Genomic DNA, 18,996 nt, shown 5'->3' with positions numbered 1-18,996 from the left:
GGAGAAAACAAATAATCTTTTGAGGTCTTGTGACTCATCTTTAGTTTTTTCTCTCAGACCTAACCCAGCCCCATCCACCCCCATGGAGTGGGGCCGAAGGTCCTGGCCGGCCGAGCACGACGTGCCGGTGGTGGGGCTGACGTGGGAGTGAGGAACTCTGTGACCTGGTTCCTGCTTCAGCCTGGAGAAGAAAAGGCTCTGGGGAGACCTTAGAGTTCCTTCCGGGGCCTAAAGGGGCTCCAGGAGAGCTGGAGAGGGACTTGGGACAAGGGATGGAGGGACAGAACAAGGGGGAATGGCTTCCCACTGCCAGAGGGCAGGGATAGATGGGATATTGGGAAGGAATTCTTGGCTGTGAGGGTGGTGAGCCCCTGGCAGAGGTTGTCCAGAGAAGCTGTGGCTGCCCCTGGATCCCTGAAAGTGTCCAAGGCCAGGTTGGACGGGGCTTGGAGCAACCTGGGATAGTGGAAGGGGGTGGAATGAGATGAGCTTTAAGGTCCCTTCCAACCACAGCTGGGGTGGACAGCTGTGGGCAGATGTGGGCAGATGTGGACGTGCCCTGCATTAGGACAGGGGTTGAGAAGCTCTTAGTAAGTTCCAAGGCCGGTGGCAGCCGAGCGAGTTGCCGGTAATGACACGAGGGCTGAGGGCTGGTGATTTGCAGCTGCCTGGGAAGATGGCGCTTCCAGACAGAGCTGGAATGACAGAACTCGTTTGGCCACCTCTGGGAGCCGAGGGATCAAAGGGCCTGGCGGTGAGTCAGGGGGGTGACGCTGCTCCTGGGCCAGGGGCTGGCAGGGCTGGCGAAACCCGGGAGACCTGTCGGGGCAGGGCAGGCCATCCCGCAGCCGGGCTGTGGGGAACCCTCTGCAGGGATTGCTCCTCCCTGCCCGGTTCCTGATGTTGGGATTAATCCTTCAAACCGCAGCATTGCATCCTTGGGGTGAGCCAGAGCCCCAGCCCTCCCAGGGACCTGGGTGGGTGCTCTGGGGCTGTCACCCAGAGCAGTGGGATCTCTGGGGGTGGAGACACAAGCCCTGGGACACCATGGGAGCCAGGGGAAGTCCAGGAGGACCCCACAGCTGCTGGTGTATGCCCCAGGGCATGTGTGGGCTTTATTTTTGTGGTAGTCCTCAGAAAACTGGGGGAGGCTGGTGGCTCCTCTCCCTTCCTTTGGAGGTGGCCAGTAGAGTGTGAAGGGGGGTGCTGAGGGATTTGGGGACCTATTCTGTACCCCTGGGAATGCAGCAGCAGTGACTTGCAGCACTCAGTGTTGTCTGGTTCAGGGTAGAGGGTCTCCACTGTCCTGTTGGGAGGTTTGGGCTGGTTTGAGGCTCCTGGCTGCAGCCTGGGATTTTGGGGTGCAGGGTCAGTGAGGTGTCGGATTCTGGGGTGCCGGGTTCTGGGGTGCAGGGAGGAAGGGAGGGAGGGGCTCTCTCTCTCTCCCAGGACCCAACCACTGGCTGTAACTTCAGCTCTTGGCTTTCAGCCCTTCATTTTTCCAACTGAGCTGGAAAAGTGAGAGGTGGGAAGAGGGGGATCTTGGAAAACAGTGGGGTTCGTGTCAGGTCTGGTGGGCTGAGCCCCTTGCCTGCCTTCCCCTGCTCTGGGGAGGGCGGGCTGCAATTTGCCTCCGATCTGTCCTGGCTGGGGATGGATCTGCATGAGAATGAGCAGGCCCTGGCGGGGAGGGCCTGCTCTTGGGTTCCTTGGGCATATTCCTGCCGCTTTCCCTTCCAAGTGGGCGCCCGGCCGCCGCCGCGGGCCCTGCCAAAGTAATTCTTTGCTTTGGAACCGGGAGGCGAAATCTCCTCCGTTTTATTTCGGAGGGGTCAGGGAAGGAGTGGGAACCCTGCTGATCCAACCGTGTTCCCTTTTAACCTGCCTCTCCCTCTCTCCCCCTCCCGGCCCCCCGTCCTCCGGATGAGCGGGGCTGCAGCCAGGGCACGGGCGGCCAAACTGAGGCCGGAAAACACACGGAGCCGAGCGGGAACCTGAGCTGCTTCCGATGGATCATTTAATATCTGCAGCGTCCCAGGGCTGGGACTGTGCTGCTTCTGGTGCTGTCAGGGTTTTGTGATGCCTGATGGGTGCTGGGCTCTGTCGTTCCGGCTTCCATGTTTTCCCTGGGGTTTTTGGGTGCTATTTTTCAGGATGGAGGCCATCCAGCTGCCAACCTCTGTCGGGATGGGGTTGGCAGTGTGGGCAGGAGAAGGTGAGTGCCCGCTGCCCACACCTCGGCCCCACTGCCACTGCCCGGCCTCATTGTCTCACTTCTCTCTCCATTCCTACGCCAATTAAAGCGCCGTGTTGCCATTCATGGCCCTTATGGTTTTGTTCAGTTGTCTGTCAGCTCTTGTCAAGCCCTGTCCCATTCCCCTCCCCCGTTTTCAAAAACAAAACCCCTGACAAACCCCCCTTTGAATCCCCTCTTACCTCACTCCCAGCGAGGGGCCCCTTTGCCGGGGGATGCCGGCGGCGGGGAGACCGCTCCCCACGCCGGCTTTGTGGGCCCCGCCGCCCCCCGGCCCTCGGCCTCCTGCTTCTGCCAGCATTAATTAGATAACTCGGCTCCTCCAGATTCCTCCGCGGGGAGATCGGGACGATACAACTCGAGGGAGAAAATATGGCTTTTTTTTCTCTGCATTTCTTGGCCAAGCCCGTGGTTCCGTCGCTGCTGGAGCTGCTTATTGTGCTGAAAATAAGGAGTTTGCAGGGGGGTGTGTGGGGTGGGGACAAGCCCAGGGGACCCCTGGCGCTCCTCATTCTGCGTCTGCACCCCAGGCCGGCGCGGGTGGGAGCCTGGGGTCCCCCGAGCCCACACCACTGGCTGCAGGTGGCAGCAGCAGCCTGCGCCACTGCTCTGACCCCAATTAAATCTCCTCCAAACTCCCTCAATTACCAGCACTTTTTGTTTCCCGCCCTCACAGGGTTTGGATTGGGATCGTTTGGGAGCAGTGTCTGAGTGCACGGGGTGGGAACATGGAGCAGCACGTGGCAGCTCATGTCAGGCCTGGCTCCTGCGAGGGCTGTGAACCTTCTCCTCCTGCCCCTTCTCTTCTTCCTCCTCAGAGTGCTGGGGTGAGCAGCAGCCATCCCTGTAGATGATGGACTGGCATTGGGAACCATCTTGACCAAGCACATGATGGGACAAAGGAAAACATTCCTCTTTTATGGGCACTGCCTTTGGCTGTGCTCAGTGTGGTGATGGAATGGGGGCCACCATTATCCTCCTTGGAGCTGATGGAGAATCTGGGACTCAGATGCTTTCCTTGGGCATGCCATGGTGCAGGAGGGCTCTGAGTCACCGAGGCCAGCCCTGGCTGCCAGTGGCTGTGGGGCCAGAGGCATCGCTGGCCACTGTGACCCTGCTGGCCATGGGTGCTGAGGTGTGACCAGCATCTGTGCCGGCTTTCCTGAGCCTGGTGACCTGTTCTCCACAGCATCCTGATGGCTGGAGACCTCCTCTGCTCTTGGTTGGTGATAACCTTGGTGTGACCACTGCTGAGCCACCTGTTCCAAAAGCCCTTGGGCTCCTGAGCCCAGCGGCAGGAAAACTGGCACAGGGACAGAGAGGATCTGTGGGGATCATCCCTTGTCCCTGGTGACCTCTGCTAGCTGTCCCTCCTCTAGACTTCCTCTACCTTGGCATCTGGTGCAGGGACAGGAAAAGCCAAACCCATGCAGAGGGGTGGCAGTGCTGCTCTGAGGTGGCTCTTTAGGCTGAAGAGCATCTCCACGAGTGGGAACGTGCTGGGCCCTGTGACAAGTGATGTCTTCAGTCACCTTGCTGGCTGTTGCTCTGGATCTCTCTCCCTTAGGAGAAGGGTCTGGACTGGAGGAGGGGAGACCCATCTGTAAGCTGCAGGTTTGCAGCTGTAACCAGGGTCCTGCTTCCTTTCCCCTTGCAGAAACCCTGGAGGTGTTTTCATGGAAAATGGATTCTTTCTGGTCTTTCCCTGTTGTCTAATCAGGTACAGCTGGGCTGTCCCCTTGATGTTGGGTAAGGGCTTGGTCTTCAGAGATATGGAAGCGACTGTGCAACATCTGAAAAAAGCTTGAGGAGCTGTGGTGGGACGTCGCTGCTTCCCACATTCCCTGTGTCCCGTCTTCCCTGCATGGAGCAAGCAAGGTGCTCTCTTGAGCTTCAATGAGAGGCTGACTGGGGAGGGTTATGGTACAAACATGAGACTCATGATTGCCAAACCTCCATATGAAGCATTGGAGTGACCTCTTGATCATTGCCAAAGCTATGGGAATCCCCAAAGCCACCGGCTTCCCTGTGGAAAGGTGCTGGGAGCAGGGTTGTGGCTGGGGCTGGTGTTTGAGCGTGGACAGACTGTGCTGCCATGGGCATCACCCCCATTTCTGGGCAGAGGGGGCAGCTTGGTTTCATTTCCCCCTGCAACTGGTGTTTCTGTCCCTTCCACTCAATCCAGACCCTGGCTTGGCCATGACCCAGAGTCGGTCATGGCGTGGAGCTCTCTGGGGTGTCTGCACTGGGGACATCTTTTAACTTCACCTCAAAAATGTCATCCTTGGCCCTGGGGGTCACTTTGGGGTGGGTGGGGGATTTTCCCAGCCGGTGAGGAGCCTCCTAGCTGCATTAAAGCAACAAAGGGGTTTTGGGGAGCAGTGGAGTTGGAAAATGGCATCCCAGTGCTGGGGGGGCCAGTGTGCGTTGCCATGGTGACTCGTTTATGCCTCACTGATGCGTCGTGTAAATCCGTTTGGAAACGAGAAGGGCCTTTTGTCTTTGGGAGGGTTGAATGGGCCTCATTAAACCCGAGATGTGGAAAAAAAAAGGGCCTTAAAGTGTGTCTGGGAGGGGGACGGGACAGGACAGCCTGTGGGGGCTCAGCAGAGGCTGTTCCCCCTCCCGGGGACAACGAGGAGCTGGGTGGGCTGGAAGGTGGAAAATCTCTCTCTGAGCACCAGAGACCAAGAGAGTGGGGGAGATACGATGCTGCTTTTAGAATTACCTGGAACTGTTGGGTCTGTGTGGCCACCTCGGCTCCGAAGGACAGAGCAGAAATAGCAGAGGTCTGCCGAGGGCAAGGAAAATAATTATACATAGATTAGCAGGGGGAAAAAAGATGGAAGGCTCTTCTAAAGGAGACTAATAATAGAGGAGCACATGAAAGAAGTGGGATCTGAGAGCGTGGGGGTTCGCGTGCTCCGATTTACCCTCTTACGGCGACGGGGAGTGCGATGGACGAGCGAGAAGGCGACAGATACAGAGGGGGGCAGAGGAGAGTGTGGAACCTTTTCATTCCACTTGTAATTAACTTCCTTCCACGGGGTTTCTTTGTTCCCAAGAGTTGAATGGGAGTCAAAAAGGAGAATGGGTCCTGTGCCTCCAGCTGCTGGCACCGCTCCGGGAAAGGGCTGTAGATGCTGTTGGTGTACTGGAATAAGGTGGGCCGTTGGGATTAGTGTATAATTCCTCTGGTTTGGTTGTCCTCAGCTCTTGAGAGGTGAAGTGAGTTGGGGGGGGGGCTGTCCCTGTGACATGGGGTGTCTGATGCTCTTGGCTCAAGCTGGGACTGTGTACTCGTCCCTGTCTAGTGATGCTGTTTGACTCCAGCTGCGATGGTACCACCCAAGAGACATCCCAGTGTTTGCTACCAGCCCCTCGATGTCTCTTTCTTGGTGAAAACACAGACCTTGGCAAGGGCAGCGGTGCCTGGGTGTCAGCAGGGGAGCTTTGGAGTGATGGTGGGAGCGTGAGCTGTGCAGTGCCCCTCTGGTGGCTGGAGCTCTGTGATATTGGGGTCTGGAGGACTCCTCTGGGGACAGCATTGATTTCTCTGGCTGGTAGCCAAGGGTCCTGGGAGAGTACCCAGTGCCTGGACATGGCTGCCATGTCCCAGGGAAGTGAGGGAGAGCGAGGCAGAGGGGTGGGGCTGAACCTGGTGTGTCTGGGCACCAGCAAAGCTCTCGCAGGGTTCAGGAGTGCTTTTCAGGAGCACACACCCAGTTCATACAGGGAGTTTTGGCTTTTTTACTGGATCTGGTCCTTTCCCATCCCTTTGTGAGGCGGTTCCCAGTGGGTGTGAGCCGCGGTGGCTCGTGGGAGCTGTGATCTGGCTGGAAGGACCTGTTGGTGTGGAGAGCTGGGCCCACGGGGTCTTCAGCTGCCCAGACACCAGGAAAACCACAGAGCTCCTGCAGGCCTCGCTCTGCCGGGCACTGTCAGCCTTCCCTGCCAGACGTACATGTCCTGCATGTAAGATACAGTTATTTTTGGATTTCTTTGAAGCAAACAGCATTTAGCATATGTCATCTTGTATGTATGTCAGCATCGGCTTTAGAGCGTCTTCTGCGAGGAGCAGGTTCTTGGTAAATGTTGTTCTGCAAAGCCTGATGTCAGGTGAGGGGCATCGTGTGTTGTGGATGTGGGGAAAGGTGATGCTGCCCTGGAGATTTGGTAGTTGACATGGTGCAAGGAATGCCTGGATCAGGGGGAGAGGAGAGGTTGGAAAGTGCGTCAACACATTTTTTAAAAAAATATGTTTTTAAGCAATTCACTGTTCTCCTCTAAGGAAGATCTGAAGGACTGCTGGATTTTAAGGTTCCAGATGACTTGTCTGCAGGACACGTGTGTCTGCAGCTGTTGCTGTGAACGTGTTGGCTTATCCATATCTATCCATGTGTTCCCACATGGAGGAGAGGAGCCTTACTACCCCGTTCCTCCTCTCCCAGCAACCCCCCTCTGTGATATCAGGGTGCTGCCTCCACAGGCACTGCTCTTCCAGCAGGTCCCACCTATAGACCCCGCTCAGTCCATCAGGTCCCACGGTTTGGAGCCCTAAGGGAGCATAGCCCTCCGTGCTGCTGAGGGGGGAGCTCTGCAAGGGCTGGGGGTCCCCAGCAGCGGCCCCCCAACTCAGGGCAGGGGAGAGGCTGCCCTTTAATCCCGTCTCTCTGCTCCAGCATCCCGACATCCCGCTGCCAACAGAGCTCCCGTTGTTTACCCAACTCGGAGGAATCGGTTTACAAGGCTCACAAATACCCTTTTCACCTTTCCCATCAGAAAACACCTCCTGAAACAATGAGGAAATTGGACGCCGCCACCTGATCGGTCCCAGGGAACCTGCAGGGCCGGGAGCTGGGGGCCGGGGGGCTGTGGGGGGATGCCTGGCTGGGATGGTCCCAGCACGGCTCTGCGGGTGGGCAGCCGTGGGTGCCACCCAAAAACCACCTCCAGGGGCTTTAATGGTTGGAGCTGCCGATAAGTGGAGTGATGGCCAGTGCTCCCCACCTGCTCAGCTGGCAAAAAGTACTTGTTTTAAGCTGTAATGGCTGTAGTTAATCATTCCCATGTCCTTGGACTCCAGGAGGAAGGATGTTACCTGTGAACTGGTGACGGGCCATTCACAGACTCCCAGAATGGTTTGGGTTGGAAGGGACCTTAAAGATCATTCTGTTCCACCCCCTGCCATGGGCAGGGACACCTCCCAGGTTGCTCCAAGCCCCATCCAACCTGGCCTTGAACACTTCCAGAGGTGGGGTAGGAATAAAACTGGACCATTCTTGTGAGTGATGGACGAGGTAAAGGAGAGTCATACAAGGTGGAAGCTGTTTTTCAGCATTAAGTTTGAGTTAAATTTTAGTTTTCCTTGTATTTTTTTCCTCCCCACCTTAAACCAGGGAAATCAAACTGTATTTTATGGAGGAACAGCAGATTTCCCCCTCCCTCCCTCCCTGGCATTACAGCGGGTGCTCTGAGGGCACGATGAATTTCCCTATTAATTTAGAAGTTGCTCTGTTCGTTCCTCCCGGTTAAGATAAATCTGAAGACGTGTCCTTGTGAAGACAAGTCAAGAGTGTAATTCCTTTTTGTCTTCAGCCATCCCTCTGAACTAAATTTCCTTGTCCCCAGAACTGGCTGCAATCCTGCGTTCAGGCAACACGCGACAATTTTTGGACTCTCCTTTTTTCCTCTCTTTTTCTTGTGATAAATGTAGCTTTTTACTGAGTATTTTAAAGGAGAATTTCCTGTAGAACTGGCCTCTTGCGTGGTAGGAGCTCTTGGTCTTCTCTAGGATGGTCATTACAAGCTGTTCTTGTGACAAAGCAAAATTTTTTGGGAACAGCCCTGCTTTTGGAGAAGAGAGAGGACACTAAGGGGGAAATGGAGAAGAAAAAAACAAGGAAATTGGAGGACAAAGGGAAACATGCTGGGGGGGGAATGTGGCTGGCAGAGAGAAGCAGTCAGAGGTAGCACCTCAAAAGCCCCGTGCATGGTGAGGTGGCTCTGTCTTGCTTGACGTAGGAGATCTGGAAGATGTTCCTGGGCTAATTTCCAGGCTGAAACCATGTGCTTCTGGAGCTGGGACTGAGCGGTCATGGCAGGGACTCGCCTTGTTTTATCCTTTAAACAAATAAACCAAACGTAGGCCCTGGTCCTGGAGTTCCTCAGATGAGGAGGTGCCAGCAGGATGTGGTGCTGGGATGTTCTCAGCTGCCCCAGCTGCTTCATGGCCCCTCCCCTGTTTAAAAATCTGCTTGGCCCCATCCCAATAGGCTGGTGTCGTGGGGACCGGTTGGTTTGCAGGTGTTGGCCAAGGTTTTGGCCATGGAGGTGTAATAGGTCCTCCTGGTATGGAGATGAGGGTGGATAGCAGCTTTCTCCTCCTGCTCCGGCGGTGCAAGACATCTGCTTGACTTGTTTGTGGCTTCCTGTTTGGCATCTTCTGGGCAGGAGGGAGCTGGCAGGGGCTGGAGGAGGGAGCTTGAGTCACTCCAGAATCCTGTGCCAGGAAGCTTCTGACTCAGCCCAGCCGTGGAGTGTGGGATCCAGCTGCCTCTCGGGGTGGGAACCCGGGGCGAGCGTGCAAGTGTTCACTTGCACTGCGTGTCTGCGGCCGGGAGGGAGGGGCAGGGGCTGCTCCCTGCTCCTGCCCCGCTCCGGCCTTGCGTCAGGGCTCCGGCCATGGGTGGGGAAGCCTTTATCGCTTTGGAAGCCCGTGCTGGCCACCGGCCAGGTGACCTACTTGGTAGTGTGAAGCGAAGCCTGGCTTACCTGCCGGTAGTGCCGCGGATGGAGCTGGACTGTGCCGTGCTGGCACCACGGTCAGCATCCCACCTGCATCCCTGAAAGCCCTTCAGGGGTCGACTTCCCAACTCTCTCATGGTCACCTTCTGCCAGAATCATGACTTGTGTAAAACTTAATCACTTCCCAAACCTACTGAGGCCAAAGCCCTGCTGTACTGGCGGTGCCAGGGTTGGGATGATCCCGACCATCTCCCTGTGCCTGATGCCCCGTTGTGCAGCTGCTTTGGATACTGCTGGGGCTGATATGGTGGAGGCAGAGCTGCAGCCGCGCAGGGAGGATGGGCGGATAACCTGCCTGAATCCAGCTCCATGGGACCGTACCCACCATCCCTGTGCCAACTCTCCTGGGCTGGGAAAGGGCGGGCACCCCGGCTGCCCGTCTGATCTGGCAGCAAGGTGCACATGATGTCTGTGTGTCTGTCCCGCTGCTACCGAGCTGGCACCGAGCTCCGGAGCCCGTGCCAAGGGCATTGGGGGTGCGTGGGCTCTGGCTCCGCCTGCCAGCTCCCAGCCTGGCATGTGGATCTGTGGGGCTCCCGCAGCCAGAGGCCTGCTGCTGCTTCCAGCTCCGTGGCTTCTTGCTAAGACTTGTACTGGAGCCACGGAGCAGGTTGGTTTTGTGTGTTTGATCTTCCTTCCATGGAGCCTGCAGCTCCAACTGGAGCAGCTGGCTGGGGGCAGAAGGTGTCCCGGACCCCATCCAACCGCCAGGATGGACTGGGACAGGGATGGGCCGTGTCCGAGAGCGGAAGGGGAAGCGTGACCGTGCAGCCAAAACACTTGCTTTGGTTTTTGCCATGCCCAGATTACATGAGGGAGTTGCAGCAGAGATAACTCTGCAGGAACATCCATTCCCACCTTATCTCCCATCAGGAACGCTTGTTGCCTACATCAAAGTAGATGATCTGCTGCTTCCCTCCTTGCTGCCCTAATCCTCTCCTTCATGCTGGAAAAACCTAATCAGAGCCTTGCCCCACCATAACGAGATCCGAATGCTAATTATCAGCATCTTGCCTTCCTTCCCTTCCCAATGCCCTGCCTTCCAGCCCCGAATAGCTTTCCTCCCTCCTTGCTCCTCTCCATCCGGTCCTCCCACGCTCCTGGGCACGCCGTTGAGCCTGGTGAGGCAGAAGTTGTCCTGCAGGATGCTTCCCTCCCTTCCATTTAAGGACAGGAATTCCTTGGGGAGCCGGGGCGTGGAAGAGATCCCTCCCTGCGCCCCATTGTCAGGACTTCTCCCTGTGCCTAATTATTGCCTGTCCCTGCAGGAAGCTCCTTGCCTGGCCGTCGGGCAGAGCCACGGCGTCTCCAGCCCGCTTGCTCCTCAGCCCTTTGTGGGAAGACTCCATTCCCTGTTGGATGCCAGGCTTGGGGCTGGGAAGGGTGCCCGCCCTTTCATGGCTGGCGAGTTGGACTGACCCAAGCCAGCTCTGGTTTTGTTGGAGGGAGCCCACACTGGCTCTGTTATATGCTGGGATGGGGAGGGAAGAGGAGAACTTAATTCTGGTGTCAACTGTCTTGTAGAGGGGAAGCAGCAGAGTTGAAGCACAAAATAAATGTTGTGAGTGGGGTGGGATGGGCTGGTGTGGCTCCTGCTCCAGCATGTGGTAACCTCTCACCCTCCTCTCTTTCAGATTCATGACTGGGAAGGGGCTGGTCATCTACCCGGAGATTGGGGATAAACTGGACATTATCTGCCCCAAGGCGGAGCCGTCCAAGCCTTACGAGTACTACAAGCTGTACCTGGTGAGGAAGGAGCAGGCAGATGCCTGCAGCACCGTCATGGACCCCAACGTGCTGGTGACGTGCAACCGGCCCGAGCAGGAGATCCGCTTCACCATCAAGTTCCAGGAGTTCAGCCCCAACTACATGGGCCTGGAGTTCAAGCGGCAGCAGGATTACTTCATCACATGTGAGTCGCCCTCCTCCTCCTCACCGCCGACCCTGGCTCGGGAGGGCTGCGGGCGCCTGGACAGTGTCGCCAGGCACTTGTGTGTGACTTGGCCGGTGCAAAGAGCTGACACGTACGGAAAATATGTCCCACTGGATGGGAGCAGGGGGAGGAATGTGTCACTGGCTGAGTGGGGTCACCGGTCCGTGTCTGGCTGCTCTGCTGTCCCTGCCCCGCTTGTGGCCAGGAGCAGGAACATGTCCCCAGGCGGGGTTGGCTCTGTGTGTCTGGAGCACTGTCATGCCTGGAGCTTATATTTTGCTGCCATCTTTGCTGGAGGCATTACAGGTCATTTGCAGGACTTTGCTTGGGAGAAAGAGGAATGGTGTCCAAGGAGATGCTTGTCCTTGTCCGTGGGTGCTGCCTCCAAGAGCAGCTCCGGCAGCGGGAAGTGCCAGTGGTGTGCAGTGTGTGCTGTGATCCAGATGGCTGCAGAATTCTGCACGTTGGCCTGTCCCTTTTGTGTCTTAGTGCTTTTTATGGAGGGGAGAGTGAAGGACATTGGAATTTTCTTGGGGCCTGTTGTTTGTGCATGTAGGGGACCATTGCACAGGGGTGTATCTGCCTGTGCTGGCTCTGGTGTGGATGGAGGAGGACGCTGGGGAGCTCGGCCATGTCCAGGCAGTGCTGCCAGCTCACTCTTCCTCCCCTCCCGTCCTGCTCAGCCTGGTTGTTCCCGCCTGGCTCCGTGCATGCAAAGGGCACGGTGGCCGTGGCTCGGCTCCCTCATGTCACGTGCCATGGGCTCACCGGCGAGCAGCCGGCACAGGGGTCAGCCGCCCGCGTGGGAGCGAGCGCCGGCCGGGGGAGCCGACCGCTTTCCCCCCGTAAACAGGGTATTTTTTAAGCCTGGAATCTGCGGGAGGGGGCCGGCGAAGGCCGTGCAAGAGCTGGGGGCAGGAGGGGCTCTGCCATAGCGCGGTGTTGTGGTGAGGCTGCCGGTGTGGACATCCCCCACCAGCCCAGCCGGGGCTGGAGTTGTGCTGCAGAGTAGCTGGGAATAAACCTGATGCAGAGGAAGCAGCCAGGCCCAGCCAGGCAGGACAGCCCTGAGCCCCCCTCAGTTCTGTCATGGGAAATGGTTCTTAGTGCTTCATAACATGTGACTGAGTGGGTTGGGAGTGGTGGTTCTGCTCCCTGCTTGGCCATGGAGATGCCAGAGTGGCTCCTGGATAGTCAGACAGGAAGGTGTTGCTAACAGGAGAGGTGACAGTGGGGAGGACCTGGCACAACAACCCACTGAGCCGGCTTGGCACAATGCAGTGCTGGCAGCGACCATGGGCTGAGTCACTGCGGGGCTGGACTCTCCCGGGGTGATGGTCACCATCCCTGTGCCAGCCTGGGGACATCTATCACCTGTCACTCAGGGAACACCAGCTCTGCAGCCATCAGGGATGCAGGAAGCCCTGATTCCAGCCTGGGCACCGCAGAGATGGGTTTGGGATGCCAAAAGCCCTGGCACAACTGCCATGCAGACTCCCATTTCCTCCCCATATTTGGCACCAGCTGGATGGCCCTGGGATGCCAAAGTTCAGCCCTTTGTGGTCCCTCAGCTGATGAAAGGCTTGATTCAACACAAGCTTTGCTCGCAGTGGGCAAAGAGGGCAAAGAGGGGCCAAAATCACAGCCTTGGGTCAGGCAAACATCTTGAAGCACTTGGTCAGTGGCTTCTCTGTGTTTGGAGGTCAAGTTCAAGCATTCATAGGGTCATCAAACTAACGAGGGCTGAAAGAAGGGGTCCTCTGAGCTACATCCCATGGGACCTTCAAGCTGTAAAGAGCCCTCAAAGACAAATATGTTCCCCAAAACAAGCTCAGAAGTGGAGCAAAGCACTGGGAAGAAGAAACGTGAGATCCCTCATATGTCATCCAAGTCCAGGAAAGTGGGGGCAGAGGGATTTACCAGCCTCTGAATTAGCCAAATTTTGAGGAGCTATTTTTCATTTCACACAAAAACTCAAGTGAAAATCAACCTCCTGGAGCTTTCGGAGGCGTTTTCACAAGCAGCTGACAGTGTGTTGCCGACTCCAAACGTGGCTCCCCAAGGGCCCCCGTGGCTCTGGGTCGGTGCCAGCTCCCCTCCAACGCTGCCGGCACACCTGGGGCACTGCAGGTGACCGGCTCTGGCTCTGGCTCGCTGTGGATCCGACGGGATGCACAGCCTGGATTTTGTAAAGCCGGCATAGCACAGTTTACAAAATCCTGGCTCTGCGTCCTGTCGGATGTTTGGCTGAGCCTTTTAAGCTCATTTTTTTAACATAAAATCCTATTTATCCTCTATTTCCCAGTTTCAGGCTGTCTAGGGAAGCAGCGAGCGGGGTGCTCGGAGCATCCCTGTGGGGTGTCCCCCCTCCCCTCGGGGGGCCGGCACTGCCCTCTGCCCCTTCCTTGGACCGTTTCTGACTTTAATTTCTCTTGACTCCTCCGTGCTTTGATGCGAAACCCCTCAGAGCTGGGAGCTGCCAGCTGAACTTTGGCCCCTGGGTGGGCTGAGGATGCTCCTGTGATCTGGCCATACCCTCTGCCGAGCAGCCCCAGGAGTTCTTTCTGCCAAGAAATAAAATAGCCAAAAAAACAAAGTCAAAAGTCTCCCGAGCAGACCACCCACGTGTTGTCTTTTTTTTGTCCCCCCATTTTTTCCCCCCTCCCTCTCCCCAAGCTTTGCCTGGACACACAAAGGGTTTTTTCCTTCCTTTTCATTTCTAAGCCGGGGAAGCGCCACTGAAGCCGAGGGGAGCAGGACGTGTGCCGCTGGAAAACCTGCCCACGGGAGCCGGGGGCTTCCCAGGGTCCCTCCCATTCAGGGCTGCTCCTCGCCCTCGCTTTGGATATGCCAAGCCTTGTTTAGGGACACTTTTATCACGGAGGGACACGGCCCCAGCCCTGGGCTTAGCAATGAAAAGGCTTTTGAAAGCCGACATTCCCTGTCCCTGTCCTCTCCGGAGCCTCGCACCGGCCCCCTCCACGCCAGCTCCAGGCTTTCCTTGAAAGCATCTTTGCTCCAGAGGCTGGGCAGGGGAAGGTGATGCTTCTTCCTAAGCCTTTCCATAAAGAACAAGATGTGGCATCTCCTGCCTGCAGGTCCATGGTGAATGCAGAGGCTCGGGGGGACCGTGAGGCTCCAGCAGGATCTAGGCACCATCCCCAGGGTGGGGTGCTGAGAGGGCAGAGGAGCTGGGAATTTGGGAATTGGGTGTTCTTCTCCATGACAGGCTGTGATTTCTTCCATCCCTGGTCTCCCAGGTGCTTCCCTGCCTGCTTTTGGTGCCTGGGTGGGATTCCCTGTCCCTGGCATCCCATCCCCTCCCTACAAAACCATCCTGCACCATGGGCAGACAGAGGGAAGTGTGTGCTGGTGGCTCTCCGGGCGGTTACTCCTGCTGTGCTGTGTGGGAGGTAGGAAGGCGAGGTCCAACAGGAAGGAAGTTTTGCTTTTTTCCCCAAAGGGAAGTCTTTTCACTGGTTCCTGGGCCAAACACAAAGCCATGGGCAGGCTGCTGGGAGCATCCATGGGGACTCCGGGGTGGTTTGTACTTGCAGACTGGTGTGTAGATGCAGGTTCTCCTGCCATTCCCTGGCCAGCAGTGAGGTTTGGATCATTCACAGCATCCTGATCAAGGCAGGCACGTGATTCCTCCGCCTTCTGTCCCTGCAGAGCTGGTGGAGAGGCTGGTGGCTTGTGAATGGCTGAAATGGGAGGGAGGAATGTATCCCAGTGCTTCAAAATTATCTGTTCAATTGCATTTTGGGCTGGCAGGAGCAAAAGGACACAGGAAGGGGGAAACTGAGGACTCTTCTGGGAAGATATTGTCTAGAGGTGGGGTGGGGGTCCTGCTTTGGGCCTGCAGGTCCCCTGCCACATGTGTGAGAGTGTGGCCATACCAACCTTTCTCCTCAGCCTTGGTTTTGTGGATTTCTGGTGATTTTCCTTGTTTCCATGGCAGTCTGTGTCCCACTGGAGTGACCTTCCCTCTCCCTGGTGCCTGTGCTCCCGGGATGCTCGTGGGCAGCTCCGGCCCCGCCAGGGCTCAGCCAGCCCTGCAGGTTCAGCTCCCTGCACCTCCCCTCCTAATTCACTCCGGCTCCTAATTGCGTTTGCTGCTCCTCTTTGAACTTGCTCCAGTTTCACTATCTCTGGTAATGAGGTGCCTGGATAGAGATCCATTAATCCCCATGTCCTGGCAGCAGGGCGGTGTGAGAAGGAGCTCCCGGTGTGGCTCCCTGCCATGTCAAAGCTCTGGATCAGAGAATCAAAGAATAGTTTGGATTGGAAGGAACTTTTAAAGGTCACTGAGCCCATCTCTGGAATGCCCTATCCTGGAAGTGTCCAAGGCCAGATTGGATGGGGCTTGAAGCAACCTGGTCTAGTGGGAGGTGTCCTTGCCCATGGCAGGGGGATGGAACAGAATGATCTTTAAGGTCCCTTCCAATGCAAACCATTTCATGATTCCATGATCTTCAGCTCAGTCAGGTCTGTGAGGGGTGTTAGTGGTGCCCAGCTGTGCTGGTGCCTCTGTGCTCTGGCAGGGACATACCTGGTGGTGTGTTCTTCAGCCTTGCACTTGCTCCATCCTCGGACTCGGTTCCCCAGTTCGTTCTCTGTTTGGTTTTGGGGTTGTTGGTGGTCCTGGAAGCCCCTTCTGTGTTCAGTGGGGTGTGGGATGATGGAGACCGCCAGACAAACCTTGATCAGCCTTTCGGTGCTCTCCAGGCAGCTGTTTGCAGATGTGGTGAGCAGTGCCAAGGTGTTCTTCCAGGTTGGATCTCTCACTTGTCCCTCTGGCAAGCCCCTGGCAAGGCTGCAGTGTCTCACCTCTCCCCTGAGCCTCTTTAAAGCACAAAGGCCTTGTTTGATGACAATGCTGAAGTAAAAGCGAGGCCCTGGTAGATGTTTCCCCATAAATCCAATGCGTTTGCTGTTTATTGGGAGTCTTTAAGCCCTTCAATCCATTTTTGATGTAATAACATCCGTAATCCAATCTAACGCTTTTTGGCAGCGGGATCCGGCGGGAGCGGATGTATTACCGAGGGTTGCGTTAAACCCCTTGTCTTGCATTTCTGTTTTTAGATGCAATTAGTCTTAACCTGGCAAGAGTTATTTGTTGTAAACCAGCGCTGCCGCTGCAACGCGGCTTCGTCCCTGGGCCGCGCTACGTCAGCGTTTTCAGTGTGGAGAGAGGGGTCACCTATGGACTCCAGCTGCCAGGATCATCCTTCCTCCCTTGGAATTTTTTGGGACACGTTGCCATACTTGCCTTTCTGGCTGTGCTCCTCCAGCTTCCGTTGGTTTGGGAAGCCTTTAGCTGGTGCCAGCGTGTGTCTGCGGGGCCGCTGGAACTCCTTCCTTGGGATTTGATAATTTCCTCCCTGGTTCCTTGGGATGGGGGCTGTGCCTGGGGGGGTTGTCAGCCTGCCAGCTCTTTGCTGATTGCATTTGAATGTGGCCACTTTCATGTGCTCCTCATCTTCCATCCCACAACTTGTTTGGTGGAGGTGAGTTGAAAGCCCAAGTGCTGTTTGATGCCATGATGGGAGCTGTGAACTTCTGCTGATAAAAACCCAATTAACCGGTTTCCTCATTCTTCCCCCAAATGCGTGCCAAGTCCTTGGCCATACCTGTCACATACCTGGGCCAAGCAAAGGCTGGTGGCATCCATCTGATTTTGGGGCTTTGCTCTCTGTCCCTGTCCTGCTGAGAGCTGATGGCAGAGGGTGGGTGGGACCCTCTCCTGCGGGAGATGCCGCGTGGGAGCCGGTGGATCTCTAACGTGTCCCACTCCCGACTTCAAAGCCGGGCTCTGGACATGTCAAACCCAAATAATGGCCCTTAGACAACATGCGGTTCCTTGTCTTGGAGCCTTGTCTGAAGACCGTGACCACAGTAAATGCGATTTTGTTGAGCCCTGTCCCTTAAGCCTCTGCCTCTTTTCTCTTCTCCTCCTCCCTCCTGACCTTTTCGGCTCAGCACTGTCCCCGGACAGCCCCTGGCAGCTGATCTCATGGCTCAGCCTTTCATGGCCCTAATAGGGATGAAAAGCCCCCTCCAAAAGGGCCGGTGTCCTGCACCCGGCCGGGAGGTAAATTCCCTGTGCTTTGATCTGCTCTGGGGCCGGGGGGCCCTGCCTGCCACAAACACCCGGCCGGGGGTCCCGGTGCCCGCTTAACTCCCTGGCTGCTGGGCAGCCTGGCCCTGCCCGCAGCCCTGGCACAGCCAAGGCTTTTGGAGATGGCCACTGGGTTGTGTCTGCCCAGGAAATTGGGCTCCCTGCATCCCAGGATGCTGTTCCCCACCAGAAACGATTTTCAAGAGTGTCTCTTTGGCACTGTCACGACCCATTAGTAGAAAATAAAACGTGTTTAACTCCTCAGTGCTCCTGAAAACAGAGTGACAAGCAGTAGTGAAGTGCAGGGGTGATGGCAGTGAAGAAGTGACATCTCCCCCTGCATCACCTGCCTGATCCTGCTCTGCCCCCACTCCTGGGACATTGGGAATCTGCCTGTCCCCCCAGAAGTGCTCCCTCAGCAGCTGTGGTGGGGGGCCCACAGCAAAGCAGCCCTGTAGTTTTTGTGGTGCATCCTCTCTTCCCCTTCCTCATCCTCCCCTTGCAACCCCTGCTCCCCCAGCACATCTGCAGCAGGAGGACATGGAGATCCCAGGGCTTCTCCTGGAGCTGCAGCTGCACAGGCATTCGTGGATCTGGCTCTTCATCAGTGGTCACTTCTGAGGGCTTCCTCCATGACACGAAAGAGAGATAACGTGGCTCCTTCTGGATTAAACTTTAATTAAGAGACTCTCAAGGCAGAAGCAGCCATCAGCTCGACAAGGAATTGAAACAAATCCTGGCATACTGGTGCGTCCAGGAGATTTGTGCATGGATAAGTGCAGGCAGCTACTTCCTTGGCATGTTTTTTAAAATAACCACTTCTTCTTCCAGACCCTCTCCCCGGGCTTTTCCCCTGGGATCCCCATTGCACTCTACTGCTCCCGTAGCTGCCAAAGTGCGGGGAAGAGGCTTGTAGGGACCACTACAGCTCTAACCTGGTGTGGAAGGGTCCATGACAGTGTGTACTGGGTCCTTTTCCATGCCTAATTTCTAAAGATCTGTGTTTGTCCACCTCTGGACCAGACCAGCCGTGCAGGCAGGGCTGCCCAGCGGTGTGAGGCACCTCTGGCATCTCACCTTTCCAGAGTGGATTGGTGTCACTCTCCATTCCAAGCCTCTTTGCCCTGAGACTGCTGGTTTTCTTGCTGCTGTGTAATGGCTGTGCTCTTTGATCCCCCCTGGCAGTGCAGAGCAGGGGTTACACAGCTCAGGGAGAGGCGGCTGCAGGAGCAGCAGGATCAGGGCACAGCTGCTCCCCCCTCTGCAGTGGGATCTTCCCCAAGTTGGGGGCCAGAGAGGCCCCTTCCTCCACCATTACTCAGCAAGAGGGCAAGTCCTTGTCTGGATAATCAGGGGCTTATTTGGCATGTACTGGAAATGTCTAAATCCTGCAGCTCAGGGTGTTGCTGGAGACCGTTTGGTGCCTTGCTGGTATCCTGGAGCAGAGGGCTGAGACCAGCCTGGGGTCCTGCCATGTGTGCTCCCTGGGAGCAGTGGATCAGTGAGCTCCTGCTCCAGCTGTTGTGGGGTGAAGCACTGGGAGCCAAGGGTGATCCTGCTCCAAGCTGGGCTCCTGTGGGTGCATGACCACAGCAGAAGCAGTGCCTGGGCTGGCTCCTCTCCCAGCCATGGGATTATTTGCATCTCTGGGCCAGGAGTTGCACCCATGTCACCTCCCCACTTCCAGCAGGTTCCTGATGCTTATGCAAAGTTTGCCTTTAATTGCAGTGGGGTTTCCTCCCAGAGCTCCTGTGCCTGCCTGCTGCAGGGCACCTCCTCCAGGCAGCTGGAGCTTCCAGAACATTTGCACATGAATCAGCCTCTCCATCCCTGATAACCTGGAGTTTTCTCTGAGCCACTGGAGCGAGGATGGAGCCCTTA

At 56.5% G+C, this 18,996-nt stretch overlaps 1 protein-coding gene across 1 annotated transcript in view; it reads left to right on the top strand.

Annotated features, from left to right (window-relative positions):
• Nucleotides 1–18,996, top strand: part of EFNB1 (ephrin B1) — a 50,186-nt gene that overhangs the window by 18,388 nt on the left and 12,802 nt on the right. The window contains exon 2 of the mRNA XM_018070819.3: nt 10,696–10,973. Coding sequence (XP_017926308.1) covers nt 10,700–10,973 — 274 coding nt within the window. The 5' untranslated portion in view covers nt 10,696–10,699. The remainder of the gene's footprint in view (nt 1–10,695; nt 10,974–18,996) is intronic.

Source organism: Manacus vitellinus, unplaced genomic scaffold (genome assembly GCF_001715985.3).
Source record: "Manacus vitellinus isolate BGI_N305 unplaced genomic scaffold, ASM171598v3 scaffold_19_pilon, whole genome shotgun sequence".
NCBI classification, from domain to species: Eukaryota; Metazoa; Chordata; class Aves; order Passeriformes; family Pipridae; genus Manacus; species Manacus vitellinus.
This window is presented reverse-complemented; position numbering and strand designations above follow the sequence as displayed.